Raw genomic sequence first — 21,913 nt, forward strand, 5'->3', positions numbered from 1 at the left:
CCGAAGCCCCACCACACGCTCCCCCCATGCTTGCTGTGGCGGCGGTGGTGGCAGCAGGGCACACGTGCACAAGTGTGCCCTCCCGGCCCTCTCCAGCCTCCGTCCCTCCCTGGGGCTCCATCCCCACCTGGGAGCCCATGCTCCCTCTGCTCTACCTTGCGGTCCCTCTGCCCCCTTGCAGGGACTTCGGCACCGAGTTCCTGACCTGTGACTGTCGCCTGCGCTGGCTGCTGTCCTGGGCCCGGAATCGCTCCGTGCAGCTGTCGGAGCGCACGCTCTGTGCCTACCCCAGCGCCCTGCACGCCCAGGCCCTGGGTGGCCTCCAGGAGGCCCAGCTGCGCTGCGGTGAGCAAACCCGCACCCTCAGGCCTCAGCCCCAGGCTCCCTCCTGAAGGGCCCTCTCTGGCTCAAGGCTCCCTGTGCAGTGGGCTTGGTCTCCAGGGTATCTTCTCCCTCAGATGCCACTGGGGTCGGGTCCTCCATCCGCTTTTCTAAACTTGCTCTGGGGCCTCTGCTTTGTTTATGTTTTCATCTGGTCCCACCTCTTGGGGTGACAAGTGTGCTGTGGAAAGGAGCACTTTTATTCGTTCAAAACCCGCCTGCTCCTCTCCTGTGCTCTTATCTCCGGAGATTCTCCAGCCCCCTTCTCCTTCCTAGCTGGAGCAGACCCCAGACCAGACAGCGGGGCCTGGCCCTGCCCCCCACTGGACCCTCACCCATCACTCAACCTCACTGCCGGCGTCCCCTCCCGCAGAGGGGGCCCTGGAGCTGCACACACACCACCTCATCCCATCCCTCCGCCAAGTGGTCTTCCAGGGCGACCGGCTGCCCTTCCAGTGCTCGGCCAGCTACCTGGGCAACGACACCCGCATCCGCTGGTACCACAACCGGACCCCGGTGGAGGGTGACGAGCAGGAGGGCATCCTTCTGGGCGACAGCCTCATCCACGACTGCACCTTCATCACCAGGTACAGGCCCTGCGGCCCCTTCTCGGCCCACGGTGCGGGCAGGGGTGGCCACAGTACCCTCAGCCATCCCCCCAGAGGAGCTGGCCTGATCCTGGGAATACGTGTGGGCATGTTTCTGTGGATCCAGAACTAAGTCAGAAATGGTCTGGATAAGGGATGCAAAGTGAATGCCGGATAGAAAAAAACGATTACATCTGACATGTCTTCAGTGCCTTTACACTGATACAGTGTCTCTCACCTGTATTATAGGACTTGATCTCTCTAATGGACTTGCAAGAGAGGTATTAGTATCTCTATGATAAAGATGGGGAGATTGAAGCTCAGAAAAAAACACTATCGTAAGGCCAGAGTTAAAGGAGCATGTACGTGTATCCCTGGCTCAGTGAAAGAAAAGGGCCTGGGGACTTCCCTGCTGGTCCAGTGGTTAGGACTCTGTGCTTCCACGGCCGGGGGCCCAGGTTTGATCCCTGGTCAGGGAACTCAGATCCCACGTGGCTCGAAATAAAAAAGACAAGCAAAGAGCCTGAAGCTGGTGCCCTGCACCCCAGGGCGGCACCGGGGTGCTGGGGGAGGGTGGCGTGGCCGCCGGGAGCATCTCCAGCCAGCCCTCGCCTGCCCGCCCGCCCGCAGTGAGCTGACCCTGTCTCACATCGGCGTGTGGGCCTCAGGCGAATGGGAGTGCTCCGTGTCCACGGTCCAGGGAAACGCCAGCAGGAAGGTGGAGATCGTAGTGCTGGAGACCTCGGCCTCCTACTGCCCCGCTGAGCGCGTCGCCAACAACCGAGGGGACTTCAGGTTCGAGACCCCTGCCCCCACCCCCGCTCCTGCCACTGAGATCGCAGGTGCCCAGGCTCCCCACCTGCCATAAGGTGGAGAAAACACTTCCTTTTGTCATTCGGCTCCAAGTCCCGCTGGTGTATTTAGAGAGCCCGTAGCCTCTCGTGTACAGTCATCCTCTGAGATGTGCTGTGCAGAACAAAAAGGGGTTTTTTTGTTTCTGTTTTTCCTTCCTTCCATGCATAGTCGACAAAGCTCTCCCACTATGTATGTCACATTTTAATATCCCAGTGGCCTCTGACTTAGGCAGGGGAGGAGTTATTCTCCCCATTGTACAGCTGAGAAGACTAAGGCCCAGAAAGCATAAGTGACTTGAACTCAGGACTACAAGTCCAGCCCCCCAGCACCCGTGTCAGCACTGTCCCAACAAACACAGCTTTAGAAGGAAGGTGGAGCTTGGGAAGCCCTTGACGTCCAGTCCAAACACCCTCTTCTGGACCCTTCCCCCAGCTCCCACGGGGTGTGACCTCACAGTTCTCAGGGAAGGAGGAGGAGCCTGGCTCATCAGCAACTTCCCACCTCTGCCCCCAGGTGGCCTCGAACTCTGGCTGGCATCACAGCCTACCAGTCCTGCCTGCAGTACCCCTTCACCTCGGTGCCCCTGAGCGGGGGTGCCCCCGGCACCCGAGCCTCCCGCCGGTGTGACCGAGCTGGCCGCTGGGAGCCGGGGGACTACTCCCCCTGTCTGTACACCAATGACATCACCCGGGTGCTCTACACCTTCGTGCTGGTGAGGCCGGGAGAGGGGAGCGGCGAGGGCTCAGGGAAGGGGAAGGGGGGAAGCCTGCTGGTCCCGCGGGGCCCAGGAGCCCGCCCTCGAGGCTGGGCTGCCTCCTTGGGATGCGCGGTGAGGGGCACGGGGCCGGCACCGTGTCTCATGCTCTTCTCCTCTAGCCTTTCCTCTTCCGGGGGATTCAGACCCCCCAAGGCCATAGTTGGGATATGTGGGCCACCCCCAGCAACTTTGTCCCCCGATATGGCAAGGGCAGCCTTAAGGGGAAGACAAGGACAGAGTGAGGTCATCCCGTGGTCCTCAGGCAGTGGCACAAGCAGTGGGCCGCCCTGAGTCGGGAAGGGCTCACGACTTACCTTCACCTCCCGTCTGGATCAGAGCCAGCTGTGGGCTAGACCCCGCTCCCCAGGCCCCGTCGCCCTGGGCATCGGCGCAGGAGAGGGGGCCTCTGGGCCATTTTGGAGGAGAAGGAGCCAGATTAGACAGTGCCCTTTCCTCCCCACCTCCCCAGATGCCCATCAACGCCTCCAACGCGCTGACCCTGGCCCACCAGCTGCGCGTATACACAGCCGAGGCCACCAGCTTCTCCGACATGATGGACGTCGTCTACGTGGCTCAGATGATCCAGAAGTTTCTGGGTTACGTTGACCAGATCAAAGAGGTGAGATTCAGTCGGGCCCCTGGGACCCCTGGAAATCACCCGCCCCCCACCTGCTCAAGCCTCTTGCACCCCAGCCCCTGGAGTCCCCAGCCCCTCTCCTGCCCTCAGTGACTCCCACCCACCCCTGCAGCTGGTGGAGGTGATGGTGGACATGGCCAGCAACCTGATGCTGGTGGACGAGCACCTGCTATGGCTGGCCCAGCGCGAGGACAAGGCCTGCAGCGGCATCGTGGGCGCCCTGGAGCGCGTTGGGGGCGCCGCCCTGAGCCCCCACGCCCAGCACATCTCTGTGGTACCGTGGGCCAGCTGGGAAGACGCCCCGACCAGGGAGAGACAGTGAGGGACCTTAGAGGTCACAGGGGCCAGCCCTCGTCATCCAGGAGCAAGTCCTCCAAGTGTGCACCAGCCGTGCGCCCAGTTAGCCAGAACACCGAACAGGTCCCTGAACTTGACGAGGGTCCTGGTCACGTGGCATCACATTCCAACTTGTCAGGGGCAGGGCGGGGGGGGGGAGGCCAGTGACATCAGAGAAGTTACACAGGACTTCGTGCGGGGAACCAAGTTGAAGGGCTAGCCCAATGGAAACACGTGGGGGCAGAGGGGGGAGGAGGGGAAGGACCAGGAGGAAGGCCTGGTAGCCAGTCTGTGGCACTGGGAGGGAGTGGGGGGTGACGGAGACTTCTGTTCCCTGAGAAGAGGGGGAGTTTCCAGTGGTGGGTGGCAAACCAGTTAACAAGCAGCACACAGCATCGCCCCTGTGTGGGACTGCGCTGGGTGCCGGGGGAGATACGGGGAGCGGGGACCAGGACCCTGCTCTCTGGCTTCACTGGGGCAGCAGGACTAGGACGTGTCAAGAGCTGAGCCAGCTCCAAGGTGGGGTGTGAGTGAGTGGGAGGAGGGCGGAGGAGCAGGGGTTGGGGAGAGTACACAGCAGACATAAGGCTGCCAGGCCCTGAGTGATGGGCAAGGACGGGGGGTCGGCCTGAGCAGGTCTGCCACCTCGGGCAGGCGAAGGCCAGGAGAGGGGTGACGAGGTCCCCGTCCCTAGAACTCGAGGAACGTGGCCTTGGAAGCCTACCTCATCAAGCCGCACAGCTACGTGGGCCTGACCTGCACAGCCTTCCAGAGGAGGGAGGTGGGTGGGCCAGGCACCCGGCCCTTGGGTCCCGGCCAGAACCCCTCTCCAGAGCCGGAACCCCTGGCTGACCAGCAGCTCCGCTTCCGCTGTACCACCGGGAGGCCCAACGTTTCTCTGTCGTCCTTCCACATCAAGGTGGGCACCGGAGGAGGAAGGATGTTGAGAGGATGGGTGCAGGTGTCTGGTCGGGTGGGTGGTGTGAGGGGACGCTAGACTCAGACACGGGGAGAGGGGAGGCAGGAGGAGGGGCTGGAGGACAGCAGAGCCCTGGGGACCCCGGGTGTTTCTGAGGAACTCCTGTGTCACCCCCAGAACAGCGTGGCCCTGGCCTCCATCCAGCTGCCGCCCAGTCTGTTCTCATCCCTCCCCGCTGCCCTGGCTCCCCCGGTCCCCCCAGACTGCACCCTGCAGCTGCTCGTCTTCCGAAACGGCCGCCTCTTCCGCAGCCACGGCAACACCTCCCGCCCCGGAGCCGCTGGGCCTGGCAAGAGGCGTGGCGTGGCCACCCCCGTCATCTTCGCGGGGACCAGTAAGGGCCTGCACCCCACCCCGCCCCCCCACCAGGGACCCCTCCCACTGCCCGCCCTGCGCCCCCCACCCCGTCCTGCTCTTCCCTCACCCGCACCCCTGAGGCCCTGGTAGACGTGGCAGGGGACGGTAGCCCCGTACCTTTTAAGGGGGATGTGGAACAGGGACGTCCCATAAAGGAAGGGACTGGTGGAGAAAAGGCTCAGGAGACTCTGGGTTTCACATCCCAGATTTGTCACATTTCCAAAGGGATATAAGCACAAACCCTCCACCCACCCGGGCGTCCCTCCGTCCCCCTTCGTCACCTGGTGCCAGCTTCCCCCTCAGGTGCCCTCCTGAATCCTCCCTTCACCCAGGCTTTCGCTCCCTCCGTGTCACCTTCCACCTTCTTGTCCCCGACCCCGGGGTCCTCCCTTCCTGGGCACGTGGCCACGACCCATTTGGCACTTAGGTGGGCCACCTCCCGGTGCTTTTATTTTGACCCATCCTTGTGTCTCCCCAGTTAGGCTGAGGCCCTGGGGGGACAGGCCCACACCTGGCATCTAACTCTACCCCCCAGGCCCCGCGCGCACCCCGCCGGGCCTGAGTGGACCCCTCCCCCGTAGGTGGCTGCGGCGTGGGAAACCTGACCGAGCCGGTGGCCGTTTCGCTGCGGCACTGGGCTGAGGGGGCCGAGCCTGTGGCAGCTTGGTGGAACCAGGAGGGGCCAGGGGGGCCCGGGGGCTGGAGCTCCGAGGGCTGCCAGCTCCACTCCAGCCAGCCCAACGTCAGCTCCCTGCAGTGCCAGCACCTGGGCAACGTGGCCGTGCTCATGGTGAGGGCAGCGGGCGGGCGCTGGCGGTGGAGGGCAGGGGAACGGGGAATGGGTGCCGGTTGGGGCCGGGGGCACGCGGATCACCAGGGGCCACCGAGAAATACCGAAAGGACAGTGGCCTTATGGGACCTCATGACGGCCAGGAGTCACAGGGAAATGTCCCTCTGGCCTCCCCCACACCTCTTCGTGTTTCAGAAGCCAGGCATGTCGTCAGGCCCTCTATCAGGTCATCCCCAGAAAAGCAGCCCCAGGGGAAAAAAAAATAAAAGACAGACAGGGAGGTTCTGCCTCGGGAGCCACCAGCCTAGTGTCCACGTCCTGCACGCTCTAACACCCAGAGTGTTAATGTGTGAAAAAAAAAAACCTGGGACTGTTTCTCCTTCCTGGTCACCCTCCCCGCCCCCCGCCCCCACCACACTTCACAGCCCACTTTCCCAGACCCTGAGCAAGTGTACAGCTGCATCATAGACAGAGCCTGCCCCCTCTTTCCTCCTCTCTGATCTCTAGGCTGGGAACCTGAAACGTTCCCAGAAAGGCAGACCATTAACGCCACCTAGACCTACTTTCTAAGAGTGGATGTCGTGGTGCTTACATCTTTGCAACTAGGATGGACTAAGGGCCAAAGCTGGGACCCAAAGCTGACTGGGCTTGGGAAGAGGAAAACTGGCCTGGGGGACCGGCCAGGACGCCACAAGGTGGCCTCCAAACTCCCGGCTTTCTATTACTCACTTCCTCTCCCCTACTCTTTCCAGGAGATGAGCGCCTTCCCCAGGGAGGTGGGGGGCTCAGGGGCAGGGCTGCACCCTGTCGTGTACCCCTGCACGGCCCTGCTGCTGCTCTGCCTCTTCTCCACCATCATCACCTACATCCTCAACCACAGGTGAGAGCTCCTGCAGGTGGGGAGGGCGTGCTGGGAAGGCCCTGGGTGTCACTACGTTCTGGCAAGGTGACAGTGGGTGTTCCTTTCCCAGGCTCTTGCCTCGCATTTTCTTTGAAGCCTCTGCGGTTGGAAAACACATCTGGGGGTTAAGGTGTCTATCCCATTCACACGCCTGTGTGCACACAGATACCTGCCTTCTCCTCTTTGACCCTCCCAATGGCCTCGAGACCCCATGGGCCGACCTCGGGTGGGGTGGCCCATTCATTAAGGACTGTTTCTGCGGCAGCTCCATCCACGTGTCCCGGAAGGGCTGGCATATGCTGCTGAACCTGTGCTTCCACATGGCCATGACCTCTGCCGTCTTCGCGGGAGGCATCACACTCACCAACTACCAGATGGTCTGCCAGGCGGTGAGCAGAAGGGCTGGGGTGGGGGTGAGGGGCTCCAAGATGGGTGGCGGCAGCCTAGGCTAGAGGAGGGAGGCACACGGGAAGACGGGGGGGGGGGATCATGGTAATGGGCTCCAGCGCCACTGTTCTGTGTCCATCCCCGCGGGACAGGTGGGCATGGGAGTAGCGGCTGGTAAGAAGCAGAGCAACAGGGGACAGGGCAGAGTGGAGAGTGGGGACCTGCAGTGGAAGAGAGGTCGGGGACGAGCCAGGCAGCTACGACAGGGCCACGGAGAGTCCCTGGCTTGGGAGTAGAGAGGGTAACGGCAGGGACGGAACCCTGGGGAGGGTCTGGGTGGAGCTGAGGGCTGCACATGTGGAAGGCGTGGGAGGACACTTCGGGCTGAGGCTCTGGGGTGACCGGTCCCCCAGCCTCAGCGCCTTAACCCTGCAGGTGGGCATCACGCTGCACTACTCCTCACTGTCCACACTGCTCTGGATGGGGGTGAAGGCCCGCGTCCTCCACAAGGAGCTCACCTGGAGGGCACCCCCGCCACAAGAAGGGGACGCTGCCCCGCCTGCCCCCCGACCCATGCTCCGGTATGTGCTTCTGGCCGTCAGCTTTGCGGTGGGGAAGGGCTCGGGTGTGGGTGGAGGACACCAAAACCTGTTCTCCCGAGGTGGGTGCAGGCGGGTGGTCCAAGGTCTTGGAGATCACGCTCCAGAGACAGAGGAGGTGGGGTGTTCCCTGATGGTCCAGTGGTTAGAGCTTGACACGTTCACTGTGGTGGCCCAGGTTAAATCCCTGGTTGGGGAACTAACATCCCACAAGCCGTGCTACATGGCCACGGCCAAAAAGAAAAAAACAAAAGGCAGAAGAGACCAGGCCCTAGGTGGCACCAGGTTGCCCAACGCCATGGAGGGGGTGCATCCTCGGGGTTTTCAGGCATGACAAGGCCGGGGAGGAAGTGACTTCGAAGGGCATTGGGCAGGGATCCTGGGAAACCGAGTGGCACCCCTGACTTCCGTACTGCTTAGGGAGACAGAAAACAATTCTGGCCACAGTCCCTTAGAACCGTCTTCCCTAGGTTCCCTAGGGACCTACTGACCTGCCCTACTGACCTGCCCTGGAGGGGCCTTGCATCCCCTGCAAGAAACTCTGACATAATTTCTAGGGGAAAGAGGCTGAGACAGAGACCCCGAGGGAAGGGTTCCGAGCGCCTGGTCCTCTCCTTGTTCCCCATCTCTCTGACCCCCAAACCCGTTCCTCTCCAGGTTCTATCTGATCGCAGGAGGGATCCCACTCATCATCTGCGGCATCACAGCCGCTGTCAACATCCACAACTACCGGGACCACAGCCCCTAGTGAGCGCGCTGCCCGCCTGCCCCAAACCTCCTACTCCCCCGCCGGGGCCGCGCCCACCCGCCCAGCCCGTCTCCCGGCCCCACCCCCCGCATGCGGACCGAGCCGCCGCGCTCCCCACCCACCCGCCCAGCCTCCGGGCCCCACCTCACACGGCCGCCCGCGTCTCCCCTCAGCTGCTGGCTGGTGTGGCGCCCAAGCCTAGGAGCCTTCTACATCCCGGTGGCCCTGATTCTGCTCATCACCTGGATCTACTTCCTGTGCGCGGGGCTGCGCTTACGGGGTCCGCTGGCGCAGAGCCCAAAGGGGGGCGCCGGCAGGGTCTCCCTGGAGCCAGCGGAGGAGCTGAGGGGCTCCACCAGGCTCAGGAGCAGCGGCCCCCTCCTGAGTGACTCGGGTTCCCTTCTGGCCGCGGGGAGCTCAGGGGGGGTGACGCCCGGGCCGCTGGAGGATGGCGACGGCCTCTATTCTCCGGGGGTGCAGCTGGGGGCGCTGGTGACCACGCATTTCCTCTACCTGGCCATGTGGGCCTGCGGGGCGCTGACCGTGTCCCAGCGCTGGCTGCCGCGGGTGGTGTGCGGCTGTCTGTACGGGGCGGCGGCCTCCGCCCTGGGCCTCTTCGTCTTCACCCACCACTGTGCCCGGCGCAGGGACGTCAGGGCCTCCTGGCGCGCCTGCCGGCCCCCCGCCTCGGCCCCCCGCGCCTCCCCGCGGGCCGCGCCCGCCGCCCCCGAGGACGGGTCCCCGGTGTTCGGAGAGGGGCCCCCGTCCCTCAAGTCGTCCCCGAGCGGCAGCAGCGGCCACGCGCCGCCCCCGGGGCCAACCTGCAAGCTCACCAACCTGCAGCTGGCGCAGAGCCAGGCGTGCGAGGCGGGGGAGCCCGAGCCCCCGGGCCCCCGGGCGGCGCCCGGCCCGCGCCACCCCAACAACCTGCCCCACGGCCGCCGGGGCCACAAGAGCCGGGCCAAGGGGCACCGCGCGGGGGAGGCCGGCGGCAAGAACCGGCTCCGGGCGCTGCGCGGGGGCGCGGCCGGGGCGGCCGAGCTGCCGTCCAGCGAGAGCGGCAGCCCGCACCACAGCCCGTCCGACAGCTACCTGGGCAGCAGCCGCGACAGCCCGGGCGCCGGCCCCCGGCCGGAGGGCGAGCCCGCGCTCACGCCGTCGGAGGGCAGCGACACGAGCGCCGCGCCGCCCCCCGAGGCCGGCCGGCCGGGCCAGCGCCGCAGCGCCAGCCGCGACAACCTCCGGGGCGGCGGGGCCGGCGCGCTGGAGAAGGAGAGCAAGCGCCGCTCCTACCCGCTCAACACGGCCAGCCTGAACGGCGCCCCCAAGGGCGGCAAGTACGACGACGTCACCTTGAGCGGCGCGGAGGCGGCCGGCGGCGGCGGCGGCTGCATGAAGACCGGGCTCTGGAAGAGCGAGACCACCGTCTAGGGCGGGGGCGGGCGCCGCATCGGGGCGGGCTGGGCGCGCGGGCTCGTGACCCCGCTTCTCGGGGGCCCTCAGAGACGTCGATCGGTACGCCCCCAGGCTGGAGGTAGCGGTGCCTCGCTGCACCCGGGCTCGCCAGCTTTAGACCTGGAGGCCGGGGAAGGGACGGGCACAGGCCTGTCACTGCGAAGAGGGCCGTCCCTCTGGGGTAGCGACAGACAATCCCTGAACCGCAGGCAGGATACGTTTCCGGCCCGGCGCAGGCTGGTTTCGGCAGCACCTGCCGTCCAGGCTTGGGGGAAAGGTCCTGTCGGTCTGTAGAGTGACCAAGAGTGGCAGGCATAGCTCAGGCGGGCTCCTCCTAAGGTACTCCCCGCACCTCCCGCTGGCAGCCATCAGCCCTATCGGGAACACACAGGTGACCGAAGGCTGAGTAAGGTGTTCTCTCCTCACTGCCCTTCTATGAAATCACCCGTCTGTGCCCAGGTGCTAGGGCCTCTCCCTCACCCAGTTTCTGGCTAACCAGGGAGCCAGCCTAGCAGACCAGTCAGGTGACCAGGACCCATGGGAGGAAACAAGGTGCTGTTTTTCGGATTAACTATGCAAGAGGAGACGGTGGAGCAGTGCGAAAAGGCAGCTGCAGGGAGGGACTAGCTCTCTGGAAGGGGGGGAGGTGGAAGGGTGCACGAGTAGGGCTGGAGGCCATTCCCACAGGACTGGGACACACACCACACAGCGGGGCTCGAGGGGGCACTTCAGGATGAAGCCCAGGCCCCACATCTAAGATACTGCCTGCCAGGTGCCTGGCGATGATGTGAGGGAAGCAGAGAGAGCTGGTGCCTAGATCTGGGGCTGAAGCTAGTCCTGCCTTAAACCTAGTCCCATTAAAAACAGAAACAAAAAACGCTCTGAAGAGGGGCGCCACCGCCAGGCTGCAGGGGATGCTGCAGAAGCACTTACTGCTGGATGACAGGGCCCCAGCCTCAGCCTCCCACCTCCCAGGGACTGAGGAGGAGCACTCCCTCCCTCCATAAGGCCCTATGGGAGAACCCTTCCAATGAGTTGATCTCTAGCTCCATATTAGGAAGAAACCTCCAAAACATCACACCAGCTTCTCGCCTCACTGAAGCCCCTGCCAAGGCCCCGAGGCAGTGGGTGGGGCCCCTGCAGCTCACCTGGGGCCTGCACCTTCACTACTTGTAAACCCCAGCACACGTATTTTTCCCAACCTAAAAAGCAACCACCAGCCTTTGGTTACAGGCAATGCAAGTGGAGGGAACCTCGGGCCTCATGAAAAGCAACAGGGAAAGCCGGCCCAGTCTCCACGTCACCACGGCCTGATCGCCAAGGCGAGAGAAGACAGAGGAGAAGGGAGAAAACCCGCACGCCTCAGGATGGGCCCTGTTATTTATGCTTGCTGCACACAGTATTAGACAGAAAAAAAAAAAAAGCAAAAAAAAAAAAAAAGCTTCGTATTATTCTTCCACGTATGCTGGCTGCTGTTTACATACCCTGCCAATGCCTTAGCACTGGAGAGCTTTTTGCAATACGCTGGGGAAAGGGGAGGGAGGGGATGAAAAGTGCCAAAGAAAACATGTTTTTAAAAGCTCGGGTTTTATACAATAGAATGTTTTCTAGCAGATGCCTCTTGTTTTAATATATTAAAATTTTGCAAAGCCCTTTGAGCTATGACCTTACTCCACCCACGGTCCTTCTGTTATGAGGGAAAGGATCTCTGACCCCGTACACAGGAACCCACCGAGGCATGTGAATGGATGCAGGCCGAGGGCTGCCCAGTTCTGTCCTCCGGGGGCTGATACCACTGGGAATGACCACTGCTCCATACCAGCAAGGAGGCCCTGCCAGCCCTGCTGCTGCGGGGCATCCAATCTGATTCCGGAGCAGGAGAGACTGGGACACTTTCCCAGCAGTCCAAGAGAAAGCCAGCCCACAGGCGTATGTGCAACCGCTGTCTAGGACTGAGGGATGGGACTCTCTCCACCCCAGCATCCCTGTGTTCCTTCTGACTTCAACTCAGGGACCTAGGGTCCAGTAAGTGCAGAGCCCCTCTTGGGTCCCTCACATGAGAACGGAAATACCTAAGGACTTGTATACACTGATTTCTCTGGCTATGTCAGGCCTGCTAGCAAGCCGCCATCAGCTGGGGGGAAGCACCCCTGACCCTGGCTGTGCATCAGGGAGGGTTAGGAACGTTCATGGCAGCCTGACCAGCGGCCTGGGCTCTCTGGAAGTCCCTAACTTCCTGAGGGGTACGCAAATACTGCTCGATCTCACTATCAGAAATGTTCTCATCTCCGGTGACCGTGGAGACAGGCGGGGTGGGGCAGACCCGCTTTGGGGGCTTCAACATGCAGGGTGGGAGGAGGAGGGCAGGGCTCGCAGGCCGCTTCCCTGCAGGCAAATCTGAGGGGCTACTCCCCACGTCCTCTTCGCTGGGTCCCTGCCCCTGCCCCTGCCCCTGCTCCTGCCCCTGCAGCTCCTTCTCCTGGGTGTCCATCTCTGCCGTTCCATCTCGAAAGGCCTTGCGGACCAACGTGTGGCGGTGCTGGAGAAGGTCGCCGATGTGCTTGACCACAGACCGTTTGTCGAGCTTCAGCACCTGCAGCCAGGCCAGCTGCTCGGCCATCCGCAGCAGCACAGCCAGCAGCTCCTGCAGGCGGGAGGAAGCAGGGTAGGGCAGGTCCACATTCGCCAATTTACAGAATCGGGCTAGGGAACAGGGCAGCCGATCGGAAGGTCGCAGTGACTGCCAAGCCAGGAAGGTGGCAGCGGTGATGACAGGCAAGGGGTGCCGCCCGGTCACCAGCCACGTCTCATCTGCCAGCTCCACCAACTGCAGCGTCCGCGACAGCATCTTATCCTTGTCTTCCACGTACTTGGCCGGCACGGACGGGGAGGCTTCGAAGAGTTTGAAGCTGGAATAACCAAAATGAGGGTCTGGCCTCAATACCTCTGAGGGACCACTCTTCCAAAGTGCGGAAGATGGGCAAGCTATGCACTCCACCCGGGGCCACTCAAGCTTGCTGGACAGCAAGTTTATCCAGGTACCGAGAGGAGAGAGGGTGAGTCTCCTGCTGAAGAGGTGAAGGGTAGGAGAGTGCAGAAGAGAGCTTACATCTGTCGGCAACCCCCCTCCCCCACCCCGTCAGCCATCCTTCTGAGTGCTTTACAAATGTTCTCCTTTAATCCACTCAACACCCTGTTACGTGCATTCAGAGTCCAAAAACTTGCCCATAGTCATCCAGCTTGGAAGTAACCAAGCTTCAAACCCGAGATTGACACTGACAGCCTCTGCTTTCTACCATATTTGTCAGAGAAAAAGGAACACAGCTACTTATTCCAAAAAAAAAAAAAAATTAGCTTCTAACTCCAGCTCTGTCACTTACTAATATCCTTTCACACACGATCCTGTTAAGGCAGGGTTGCTGCATTTAGCCAAGCAGGCCACACATGACATGAGTGGCAGAACCCAGGAGCCCCATGCCAAGGCCAATACCTACCTTCCTACATCATTAGGTTGCTGTAAGGGCAAAGGGATTTGAAAATTATAACATTCTAGGAATGTAAAAAGGGATTAACCTGACTAGCGCTAAGCACAGGAGAGGGAGAAGAGATTCTGCCCCCACATCCTTACAGAATGGGCTTTGGACAAAAACAGAGAGCCAGAGGTAAAAGGATTCAGGTCTAAACCCATCCCACCCCCGTGTCTCCCACTAGGCAGGTACCTGCTACAGTAGGTCTTCACCAGGTCCACCAAGCACAGAGACGGCACATCCAGCCCCAGGAGCTTCACCATCTGCATGTAGGTGCCAGAAAACACATCCAGATCTGCGTACAGCAGGGTGCAGATGGTCCCCATGGTCAGGGGCCAGTTACGCTGCCGGCAGGTGATTAAGACACAGCACCCGACCAACACCTCCTTCTTCTGCAGCCTGGCAGCTCGGATGCCGGAGTGCTGGTATGCTTGCTGGTAGTACGCAACTGCCGTGTCCTCAAATGCTGGTGGCAGCTGCAGAACGCGACAGAGGTCTCTCACTCGGCAGAGACCTAAGAAACCCACAGCAGGAGTTAGAGGGGTCCCAACAACCTGTTAAAGGATCATACACCATGATCAAGTGGGACTTATCCCAGGGATGCAAGGATTTTTCAATATCAGCAAACCAATCAGTGTGATATGCCACATCACCAAATTGAAGAATAAAAATCATACGATCGGGGCTTCCTAGGTGGCGCAGTGGTTAAGAATCTGCCTGCCAATGCAGGGGACACGGGTTCGAGCCCTGCTCCACATGCCGTGGAGCAACTAAGCCTGTGCGCCACAACTACTGAACCTGTGCTTTAGAGCCCATGTGCTGCAACTACTGAAGCCCATGCACCTAGAGCCCGTGCTCTGCAACAAGAGAAGCCATGGCAATGAGGAGCCCACGCACCACAACGAAGAGTAGCCCCCGCTCGCCACAACTAGAGAAAGCCTGTGTGCAGCAATGAAGGCCCAACACAGCCAATAAATAAATAAATAAAGTTAAAAAACAAACAAACAAAAAACCATATGATCATTTCAATAGATGCAGAAAAAGCTTTTGATAAAATTCAACATCCATTTATGAAAAAAACTCTCCAGAAAGTGGGCAGGGAGGGAACATACCTCAACATAATAAAGGCCATACAGACAAACCCACAGCTAACATCATACTCAATGGTGAAAAACTGAAAGTATTTCCTCTAAGATCAGGAACAAGACAAGGATGCCCACTCTCGTCACTTTTATTCAACAGTTTTGGAAGTCATAGCCATAGCAATCAGAAATAAAAGGGATCTAAATTGAAAAGGAAGAAGTAAAACTGTCACAGCAGATGACATACTATACATAGAGGGGTCAAAGAAGCCACCATGCAGCTACCAGCAATTTCTGTTAAACGCGCCTCAGATACCAGATGCACAAATAACAGACCTTTCTACAATGACAAGAGTGACACTTGGTGAGGTCATTCAAAAGGCACAAAGACATTTGTGGAAAGAAGTTACTCTTCAGTGCCCCACCTTTTGGAGGCTAGTTTGATTTGTCGCCAAGCCAAAGCTTGATCTAGGCTCCTTGAGTCTACCTCAAACATATCCCTAAGCAAACCTAAACCTTCCACCTAATTGCAACCTGTTTTAGAACCATCTCCATCCTTTATTTCTCATTACCATTCTCTTCTTCTTGACCTTACACAGTAATGCTGAAAACAGGAAAGACAAGCAGATGGGCTGGACCATCAGGAAAATTTTCTTTAAAGCCACTGTGTCATAAAAGGTTGATTCTCACCTCGTTGTTGGCTGCGACTAACTTGTTCGTTTTTCCCTGTGCTCCGGGAATATGTTACTTCTGTAAGATAATGGACAACAAATAGCTTGTTTAGCCTCTATTCACCAGACCCCTGCCCTCCCACCACACAAAACCCGGGAGCAGAATCCAAATCATCAGGCACCCGCTCCTTGAGTCACAGAAAGTGCCCATCGTTGCAAGTTAAAGGTCCATCTGGTTTTCTATGACCACAAGCAGTACCAAATACACAGAGACTGAAGGAGATTAGGACTGCAATAAAGCAGCTCCAAGTGTTCCAAATTTCAAGCCATCCCTCCTGTACAACCAATTCAGGAAATTCTCCTGCCTGCAGATTTTGAGGGCTGCAGTAGTCAGGGACTTAGAATGCAAAAGCCAAAAAAAAAAAAAAAAAAAAAAAAAAAAGAGAGAGAGAGAGATGCTTTTGCCAATTAGTGCTCAAAACTACTTCGGGATAATAGTATTTTCTGTATTCATAAAGAATTGATCTATCAATATAATCCTTCCACCATGCCCAGACTAGGTAAACGGAGCGGATCTTTGTTTCTCTGTTTCATTTATTCAACATTTGTTAATACCTACTACATATACCAGATATGATGCTAGAAAAACACAGATGAATGACAGTCCTGGCCCTTCTGCAGCTCGCTCGTTCACTTTAGGTTGTTTTCTCGCATATTTAAGCGTGTACGTGACAGGGAGAGGGCAGAAGATAAGAAGAATCTGACGTCAATCCCTCCACCGCCCCAGGCTGTATCCACGGCCCTGAAAAAGCCCGCACAGATACCTCGGAGGTTGCCCTCGTCAGTGAAGGTGGTCGTAAGGACTCCCTCGGTGACCACACAGCCGCAGTCGGAGCACACCAGCTGGCTCTGCGAATAGTGCGAGTCTTCCACGAGCTCACTGGAGCCGCAACCGGGACAGCGGCCTCCGCCCGGCATCTCACAACCCTTCCAGAGCCGAGGAAGTTTTCCACACCCGCCCCTAACGTCAACAACAGCAACTGTGCAGAAACAGGAAGTAGGAGCGGGGCCTTGTAAGGGCTGCACCTTTCTCTTCCGGCCAGCGTGACGGTTGTACCATAGGTAGTTCCGCCGCGGCCGCGGGCCGCTTCCGGTCCGTTCCTCTGCAGACTCGGGTAGAAACGTGATCTAGGAGAGGAGGTTCCTGGCCTGGACTGTGTCTTCGGGTTCCCCGCAATTTGTAGATATTTGGTGGGCCAGACTAGGGGTTGCGTTTGAGTAAGCTTTCTACGTGCATGGTCACGCATAACAGACAAGAAATTGTTGCCATCCACAAAAAACTCTTCTCTCTAAAGCGCTAGGGGAATCTCAGATTCTCCATTTCTCTTGGGTGACGAATGTTGATTTTGGCCATAGTACAAAATTTGTGTCTAAAAGGGAGAGTAGTGTATCAAGAGAGCAGGAAATCGTGTTCTTTCCAGAGCAGCTTCCTCTGGAGCAAGTTGTTTCCTCTCTTGGCGGTCTATTTTTCTCCCTTGTAGAATGAGGGAGTTGAATTCAAATCCAGAGTGGCTACCTTGGAGGCTTTCAGAGGCTAGGCAAGGAATGTCTACGGGACTTGAAGAGAAAGAATATGAGGCCCATTTACAATAGCCAGGACGTGGAAGCAACCTAAATGCCCATCAACAGATGAATGGATAAAGAAGATGTGGCACATATATACAGTGGAATATTACTCAGCCATAAAAAGGAACAAAATGGAGCTATATATAATGAGGTGGATAGACCTAGAGACTGTCATACAGAGTGAAGTAAGCCAGAAAGAGAAAAACAAATACCGTATGCTAACTCATATATACGGAATCTTAAAAAAAAAAGGTACTGATGAACCCAGTGACAGGGCAAGAATAAGGATGCAGATGCAGAGAATGGACCAGAAGACACAGAGTTGGGGGGGAAGGGGCAGGGAAGGGGAAGCTGGGACAAAGTGAGAGAGTAGCATAGACATATATATACTACCAACTGTAAAATAGATAGCTATTAGGAAGTTGCTGTATAACGAAGGGAGATCAGCTCGATGATGGGTGATGCTTTAGAGGGCCAGGACAGGGAGGGTGGGAGGGAGTCATGGGTGGGTGGGGATATGGGAATATATGTATAAATATAGCTGATTCACTTTGGTGTACCTCAAAAGCTGGTACAAGAATGTAAAGCAATTATATTCCAATAAAGAGCTTAAAAAAAAAAAAGAATATGAGGCCCTTGGCAATCTGAAGGGTTCAAGCAGATTCAGATATTTTTAAAACCTTGAGCTTTAGGATTGTCCAAGATTCTAGCTCCAAAGTTCCTAGCATAGTATAGGATAGATCAAAGAATCTTGAGCAGAAGTGTGCCTCTAGCAATGCTGTTACAGAAACCAAGCTTACAAATGAGAGATTCTGTATGTCATGTTTGAATATAAATTAAATGTCACCAAAGAGTGTGTTTTCTAAGTAAATCCTAATTGCACTAATCAAGAATAAAGTTTTTTGGGAATTCCCTGGTGGTCCAGTGGTTAGGACTCAGTGCTTTCACTGCTGAGGGCCCAGGTTCAATCCCTGGTCAGGGAACTTAGAGTCTTCAGTATGGCATAATAAATAAATAAATAAATAAATAAATAAATAAATAAATATTTTAACACTTGAAAGTTTTAGAATCAGTTGTGTCTGAAAAATAAGAAAAAAAATCTGGGGAGGATGGGGCTGCACTGGGTCTTCATTGCTGCTCATGGGCTTTCTCTAGTTGTGGTGACCAGGGGCTACTCTTTGTTGCAGTGCACGGGTTTCTCATTGCAATGGCTTCTCTTGTTGCAGAGCACGGGCTCTAGGCACGCGGGCTTCATTAGTTGTTGCATGTGGGCTCAGTAGCTGTGGCTCGAGGGCTCTGGAGAGTAGGCTCAGTATTTGTGGCACACGGGTTGAATTGCTTCACGGCATGTGGGATCCTCCTGGCCCAGGGCTCAAACCCATGTCCCCTGCATTGGCAGGCAGGTTCTTAACCACTGCACCACCAGGGAAGCCCCACAGCTGTCTTCTTCAGAAGACCAATAAATTATGCATCCTAGAACTGAAGAGTTTTTAAAAGAAAATAAGGGCTTATTAGTATGAAGAGACAAGGTGACACAATGACCATGTATGTACTAGTGAGTCCTCAGAGGATTTGAGCCTCAAAAATAAAGGGTTCTGATCAGGCAGGACTATAGGTTCTTTTGAAAGAGCTACAATCAGCGGTCAGGTACAGAGGACTCTGTGCCTTAAGAGACTGTGAGTTCCCTGGACCACAGTGCAGAACAAGAGCATCTCTGACCAAAAAAAGAAAAAATTGCATTTCGTCTGTAACCCAATCATCAGCCTTCTCTGCTTCAAACGTCACTTTCCTCTAGTATAAATTGGGAAGGGGGTGCTGTGCTTTTCAAGAATTGTCCATTCTGTCTCACAAGTCCTTCTCTGCTGCTCACAGTTACTCCAAAGCCTCCCCTCCCTTCCTAATGCACAACAGAATGGCCGGCACCCTGGACCTCAGTGAGCTGGCAGGATTCCAGGTATTAGCTGACTAGTGAACACAGAGCAGCTAGACTTCCACTTTTTCATTTTCCACACCAGAATCACATGAGATGGTTAATAGGCTTTACTGAAGGGTTGAAGAACTGAATGTGATTATAATATAAATGAAAACATATTTGTGAAATGGGAACTTTTTAGGTCAAGAGGAAAGCATTAAAAACCAGCCAAACCAAACAAAAACACCTTCAAAAGTTGTCAGGGCCTTCTTTCCCATACTCAGTCTCTCTCCTTGATAGCCACGTCTAAGGGTCCCATCCCTCCCCCCAGAGACTGCTTTCTCAGAGCAAGAGAACTATTCTCCTTCTAGAAAAGCACCATCCACTGCCACAGGACTTGGTCCCACTGGAGGGTCCACCCCGTCCTCCAACCAAGGGATGCAATAATCTCCAACAGTCCATTCCTGGTGTGCAAATTCCTCACTCTAGCCCCACACCCCACTAGGGCTTGGGTGGGCTTTGGCACCCCAAGTTCCCTCTTTTTTAGAATTCCCCACTGCTGTGAGGTATGATTGAGGATTTATTTCTGGTTGTCCAGCAGATCAATACTGGGGACACACTTGTGTGCTCACGTGTGCACACAACAGCTCTCAGAGACATCTGTTAGTTTCAGACAGTGCAGTTGACATTGTTACTGGGGAAGGGAAACAGGTCCCTAAAAGCAGCAAACTTGGCATTGGGAGTAGGCATTTTGTGTGTGTGTGTTTAACTTTTCATTTTATATTGGAGTATAGATGATTAACAGTGTTGTGTTAGTTTCAGGTCTACAGCAAAGTGGTTCAGTTATACATACACATGTATCTATGTGGGAGGAGTTCTTTACATCACCATACAGAACAGCATCAGACTCCCTTCATCCCCAATTTTGTGCAGATCTTGAACCAAACTGCATTTTTTTAAAGTGGGATTTTACTGCTACAGAGTCATCTACCCATGACAGAGCCCTGAAATTCTGCTTTCCCCAACACTGCTCACAGTAAAGAGGAAGCGCGGTTTTACGATCCTCCAACCAGAAACTCTAGGGGTGAAGGGGTGATTCTCTGCCAACCACAAGTGTGTGATAGTATAGGAAAGCCGCGCCCTCACACACAGAAGGGCAGAGAGGTGGGCAGGGCTCAGGCCAGAAGATGGCGCGCTCCACTAAGACATGCAGAGTCTGGGGTTCACATTCTCAGGGAGAAATCTATTTATTTAGGAAACGTATTTGCCTTCCTCTGGGAAATCAGGATACATCAGCCTCGGCGCCATTTCTGCTGCTACGAACTCTATTGAGAGTTACCGTCATTCAATCATAGTGATGATGTGTTTAAGAAATATTCCTCCAACCTCTCTCCCCAACTCGTCCCCGAGCCTGTGAAGCTGGAGCCACGTTTCTTGTCTGTAAGGCTGGAGTCCATAGGATGCCTGGCACATAGGCTTTTGGGATGCTGAATGCCCAGGATTGGCTGAATTAGAGCAGAAAGCCACTGGAGTGGGGTGGGGAGGGGAGGGAGGCCATTGGAAAGGATGTGGTCCAGATGTGAAATACTGACCTTAAGGCTAGATTTCTTTCTAGAGAGGAGACCAGAGAGGAGGGCACAGGTGGCCTGAAGGAAGCCCCCCGCCAGTCGTCCCTCAGTTACATGTGCGTCTTCGTTAGTGGTCTACCTGTCTGGCTTTGTTACAAGTCTCCCTGGGACTGCCCTGGCTTTCTTCTCCCTCTGCCCCGGGAGCACCTCCTACACTCCGGAAAGGCTGTTAGGCTCCTGTGGACACCTGTCCTGGGTGGGCCTGTCAGAAGCAACACATAGACGGGATTCCTCAGAAGCAGGATCATTTCGAATCTGGAGCAAGTATCCGGGGACCGGGGCAGGGGAGGGGGAGAGCGGATTGGGCTGCTCTCAGGGCCTCAGCCCTGGGCTCCTTCCAGATCAAGTGACTCCAACCCTGTTTCACTCTGGGCCGGGAGGACCCTCTCTTTTTATCACATTGGGCCTTGGAGCCTTTCTGACTGGGTCCCTGTCACCTCAGTTCTTTTTTTTTAATTAATTTATTTATTTATTTATTTATTTATTGGGTGTGTTGGGTCTTCATTGCTGCATGTGGGCTTTCTCTAGTTGCAGAAAGCGGGGGCTACTCTTCACTGCAATGCGAGGACTTTTCATTGTGGTGGCTTCTCTTGTTGTGGAGCACGGGCTTCTAGGTGTGTGGGCTTCAGTAGCTGTGGCACACGGGCTCAGTAGTTGTGGCCCATAGGCTCTAAAGTGCTGCCTCAGTAGTTGTGGCGCACAGGCCTAGTTGCTCCACGGCATGTGGGATCTTCCCGGACCAGGGCTCAAACCTGCGTCCTCTGCATTGGCAGGAAGATTCTTAACCACTGCACCACCAGGGAAGTTCCCACCTCAGGTCTTTGGCGGACACTAGTTTTCCGACACCCACAGGTGACACGGCCTCGGTACAAGGCACAGCCAGGACTTCCTAGACCCTGGTGCCAAGTCCCTGCTCTAGCTCATATTCCCTTTCCCTTTCCCGTGGTTTATTCTGTGACCCCAACACTTTCCCGTCCCTGCACTGAGGATCACTGTGTTTGCTTTGCTGACCTCCCAGGGACAGAGGCACCTGTTAACTCTGAGAAGGAAGTCACAGGCCTAGAGCACGCACACAGTCACCTCAGTGGGAACTGGGCCTTGTCGTGAGGGGGTTGGGTCATGTGGGCTCCATTTCCCCGTCTGGTCCCCTCCTCCAGGACTCCAGGTCACTCGGAATATTATCTCCTTGGCCCCCAAAGTGATCCTAGACTGGGGGTCGACAAACTCTTTCTGTAAAGGGCTGGAGAGCAAATACTGGGTCAGCCAGAAAGTTCATTCAGGTTTTTTCCATATGAGCTTATGGAAAAACCCAAATGAACTTGGCCAACCCAATATTTAGGTTTGGTGGATGCGAAAGTCTTTGTTTTAACCACGCAAGTCTGCTGTTGCAACAGCTGTAGCCAATTACCTAAATCAGCTCAGCTGTATCCCAATAAAACGGTGTGGACACTGAATGTGAATTTCATGTAATTTCCGTGTGTCATGAAATATTGTTATTTTGATTTGTTTTTAATTGTTAAAAAATGTAAAAATCTCCAGTGTTCAGTGTGGTGGTGTTGACTGTGGTCACCATTCAGACCATTCTATGTCTAGACTTATTCATCTCACATTTTTTTAAAAATAGGAAAATTCCTCTCTGGCTGGAGAGCCACATAAACAAGAGTAAGGTGCTGTTCTCGAACCCCAGGTCAGACAGGT

The 21,913-nt window shown here is 56.4% G+C and overlaps 2 protein-coding genes and 1 non-coding gene across 3 annotated transcripts in view; 2 read left to right on the forward strand and 1 right to left on the reverse strand.

Annotated features, from left to right (window-relative positions):
• The window catches only part of ADGRA2 (adhesion G protein-coupled receptor A2), a 35,302-nt gene extending 23,878 nt beyond the window's left edge, over positions 1–11,424 (forward strand). Inside the window, exons 6-19 of the mRNA XM_057697216.1 lie at positions 182–345; positions 755–968; positions 1,599–1,763; positions 2,337–2,535; positions 3,050–3,199; positions 3,330–3,491; positions 4,248–4,472; positions 4,650–4,866; positions 5,471–5,679; positions 6,432–6,559; positions 6,846–6,969; positions 7,403–7,548; positions 8,224–8,313; positions 8,488–11,424. Of these exons, the coding sequence (XP_057553199.1) occupies positions 182–345; positions 755–968; positions 1,599–1,763; positions 2,337–2,535; positions 3,050–3,199; positions 3,330–3,491; positions 4,248–4,472; positions 4,650–4,866; positions 5,471–5,679; positions 6,432–6,559; positions 6,846–6,969; positions 7,403–7,548; positions 8,224–8,313; positions 8,488–9,745 (3,451 nt within the window). The 3' untranslated portion in view covers positions 9,746–11,424. The remainder of the gene's footprint in view (positions 1–181; positions 346–754; positions 969–1,598; positions 1,764–2,336; positions 2,536–3,049; positions 3,200–3,329; positions 3,492–4,247; positions 4,473–4,649; positions 4,867–5,470; positions 5,680–6,431; positions 6,560–6,845; positions 6,970–7,402; positions 7,549–8,223; positions 8,314–8,487) is intronic.
• A 425-nt stretch (positions 11,425–11,849) lies between these two features.
• On the reverse strand, positions 11,850–16,134 carry BRF2 (BRF2 RNA polymerase III transcription initiation factor subunit). Its single transcript, XM_057697217.1, has 4 exons — positions 15,874–16,134; positions 15,069–15,128; positions 13,489–13,810; positions 11,850–12,678 (listed from the first exon to the last, which is right to left on the reverse strand). The coding sequence occupies exons 1-4, from the start codon at positions 16,025–16,027 to the stop codon at positions 11,937–11,939; spliced, it is 1,278 nt and encodes a 425-aa protein (XP_057553200.1). The 5' UTR covers positions 16,028–16,134; the 3' UTR covers positions 11,850–11,936.
• A 1,451-nt stretch (positions 16,135–17,585) lies between these two features.
• Positions 17,586–17,658, forward strand: TRNAE-UUC (transfer RNA glutamic acid (anticodon UUC)). The gene has a single exon. It is a non-coding gene; the product is annotated as a tRNA-Glu (tRNA).
• Positions 17,659–21,913: the final 4,255 nt, after the last annotated feature.

The sequence above is a fragment of the Hippopotamus amphibius genome, chromosome 10 (genome assembly GCF_030028045.1).
Source record: "Hippopotamus amphibius kiboko isolate mHipAmp2 chromosome 10, mHipAmp2.hap2, whole genome shotgun sequence".
Lineage (NCBI taxonomy): Eukaryota > Metazoa > Chordata > Mammalia > Artiodactyla > Hippopotamidae > Hippopotamus > Hippopotamus amphibius.

Excerpts from the sequence above, each read along its gene's own strand:
- BRF2 (XM_057697217.1), bottom strand. The coding sequence starts at position 16,027 with ATGCCGGGCGGAGGCCGCTGTCCCGGTTGCGGCTCCAGTGAGCTCGTG. Across the intron at positions 13,811-15,068 it reads TAGTCGCAGCCAACAACGAG|GTCTCTGCCGAGTGAGAGAC; the intron begins GTGAGAATCAAC and ends TGGGTTTCTTAG. Across the intron at positions 12,679-13,488 it reads GTGAAGACCTACTGTAGCAG|CTTCAAACTCTTCGAAGCCT; the intron begins GTACCTGCCTAG and ends TGGTTATTCCAG.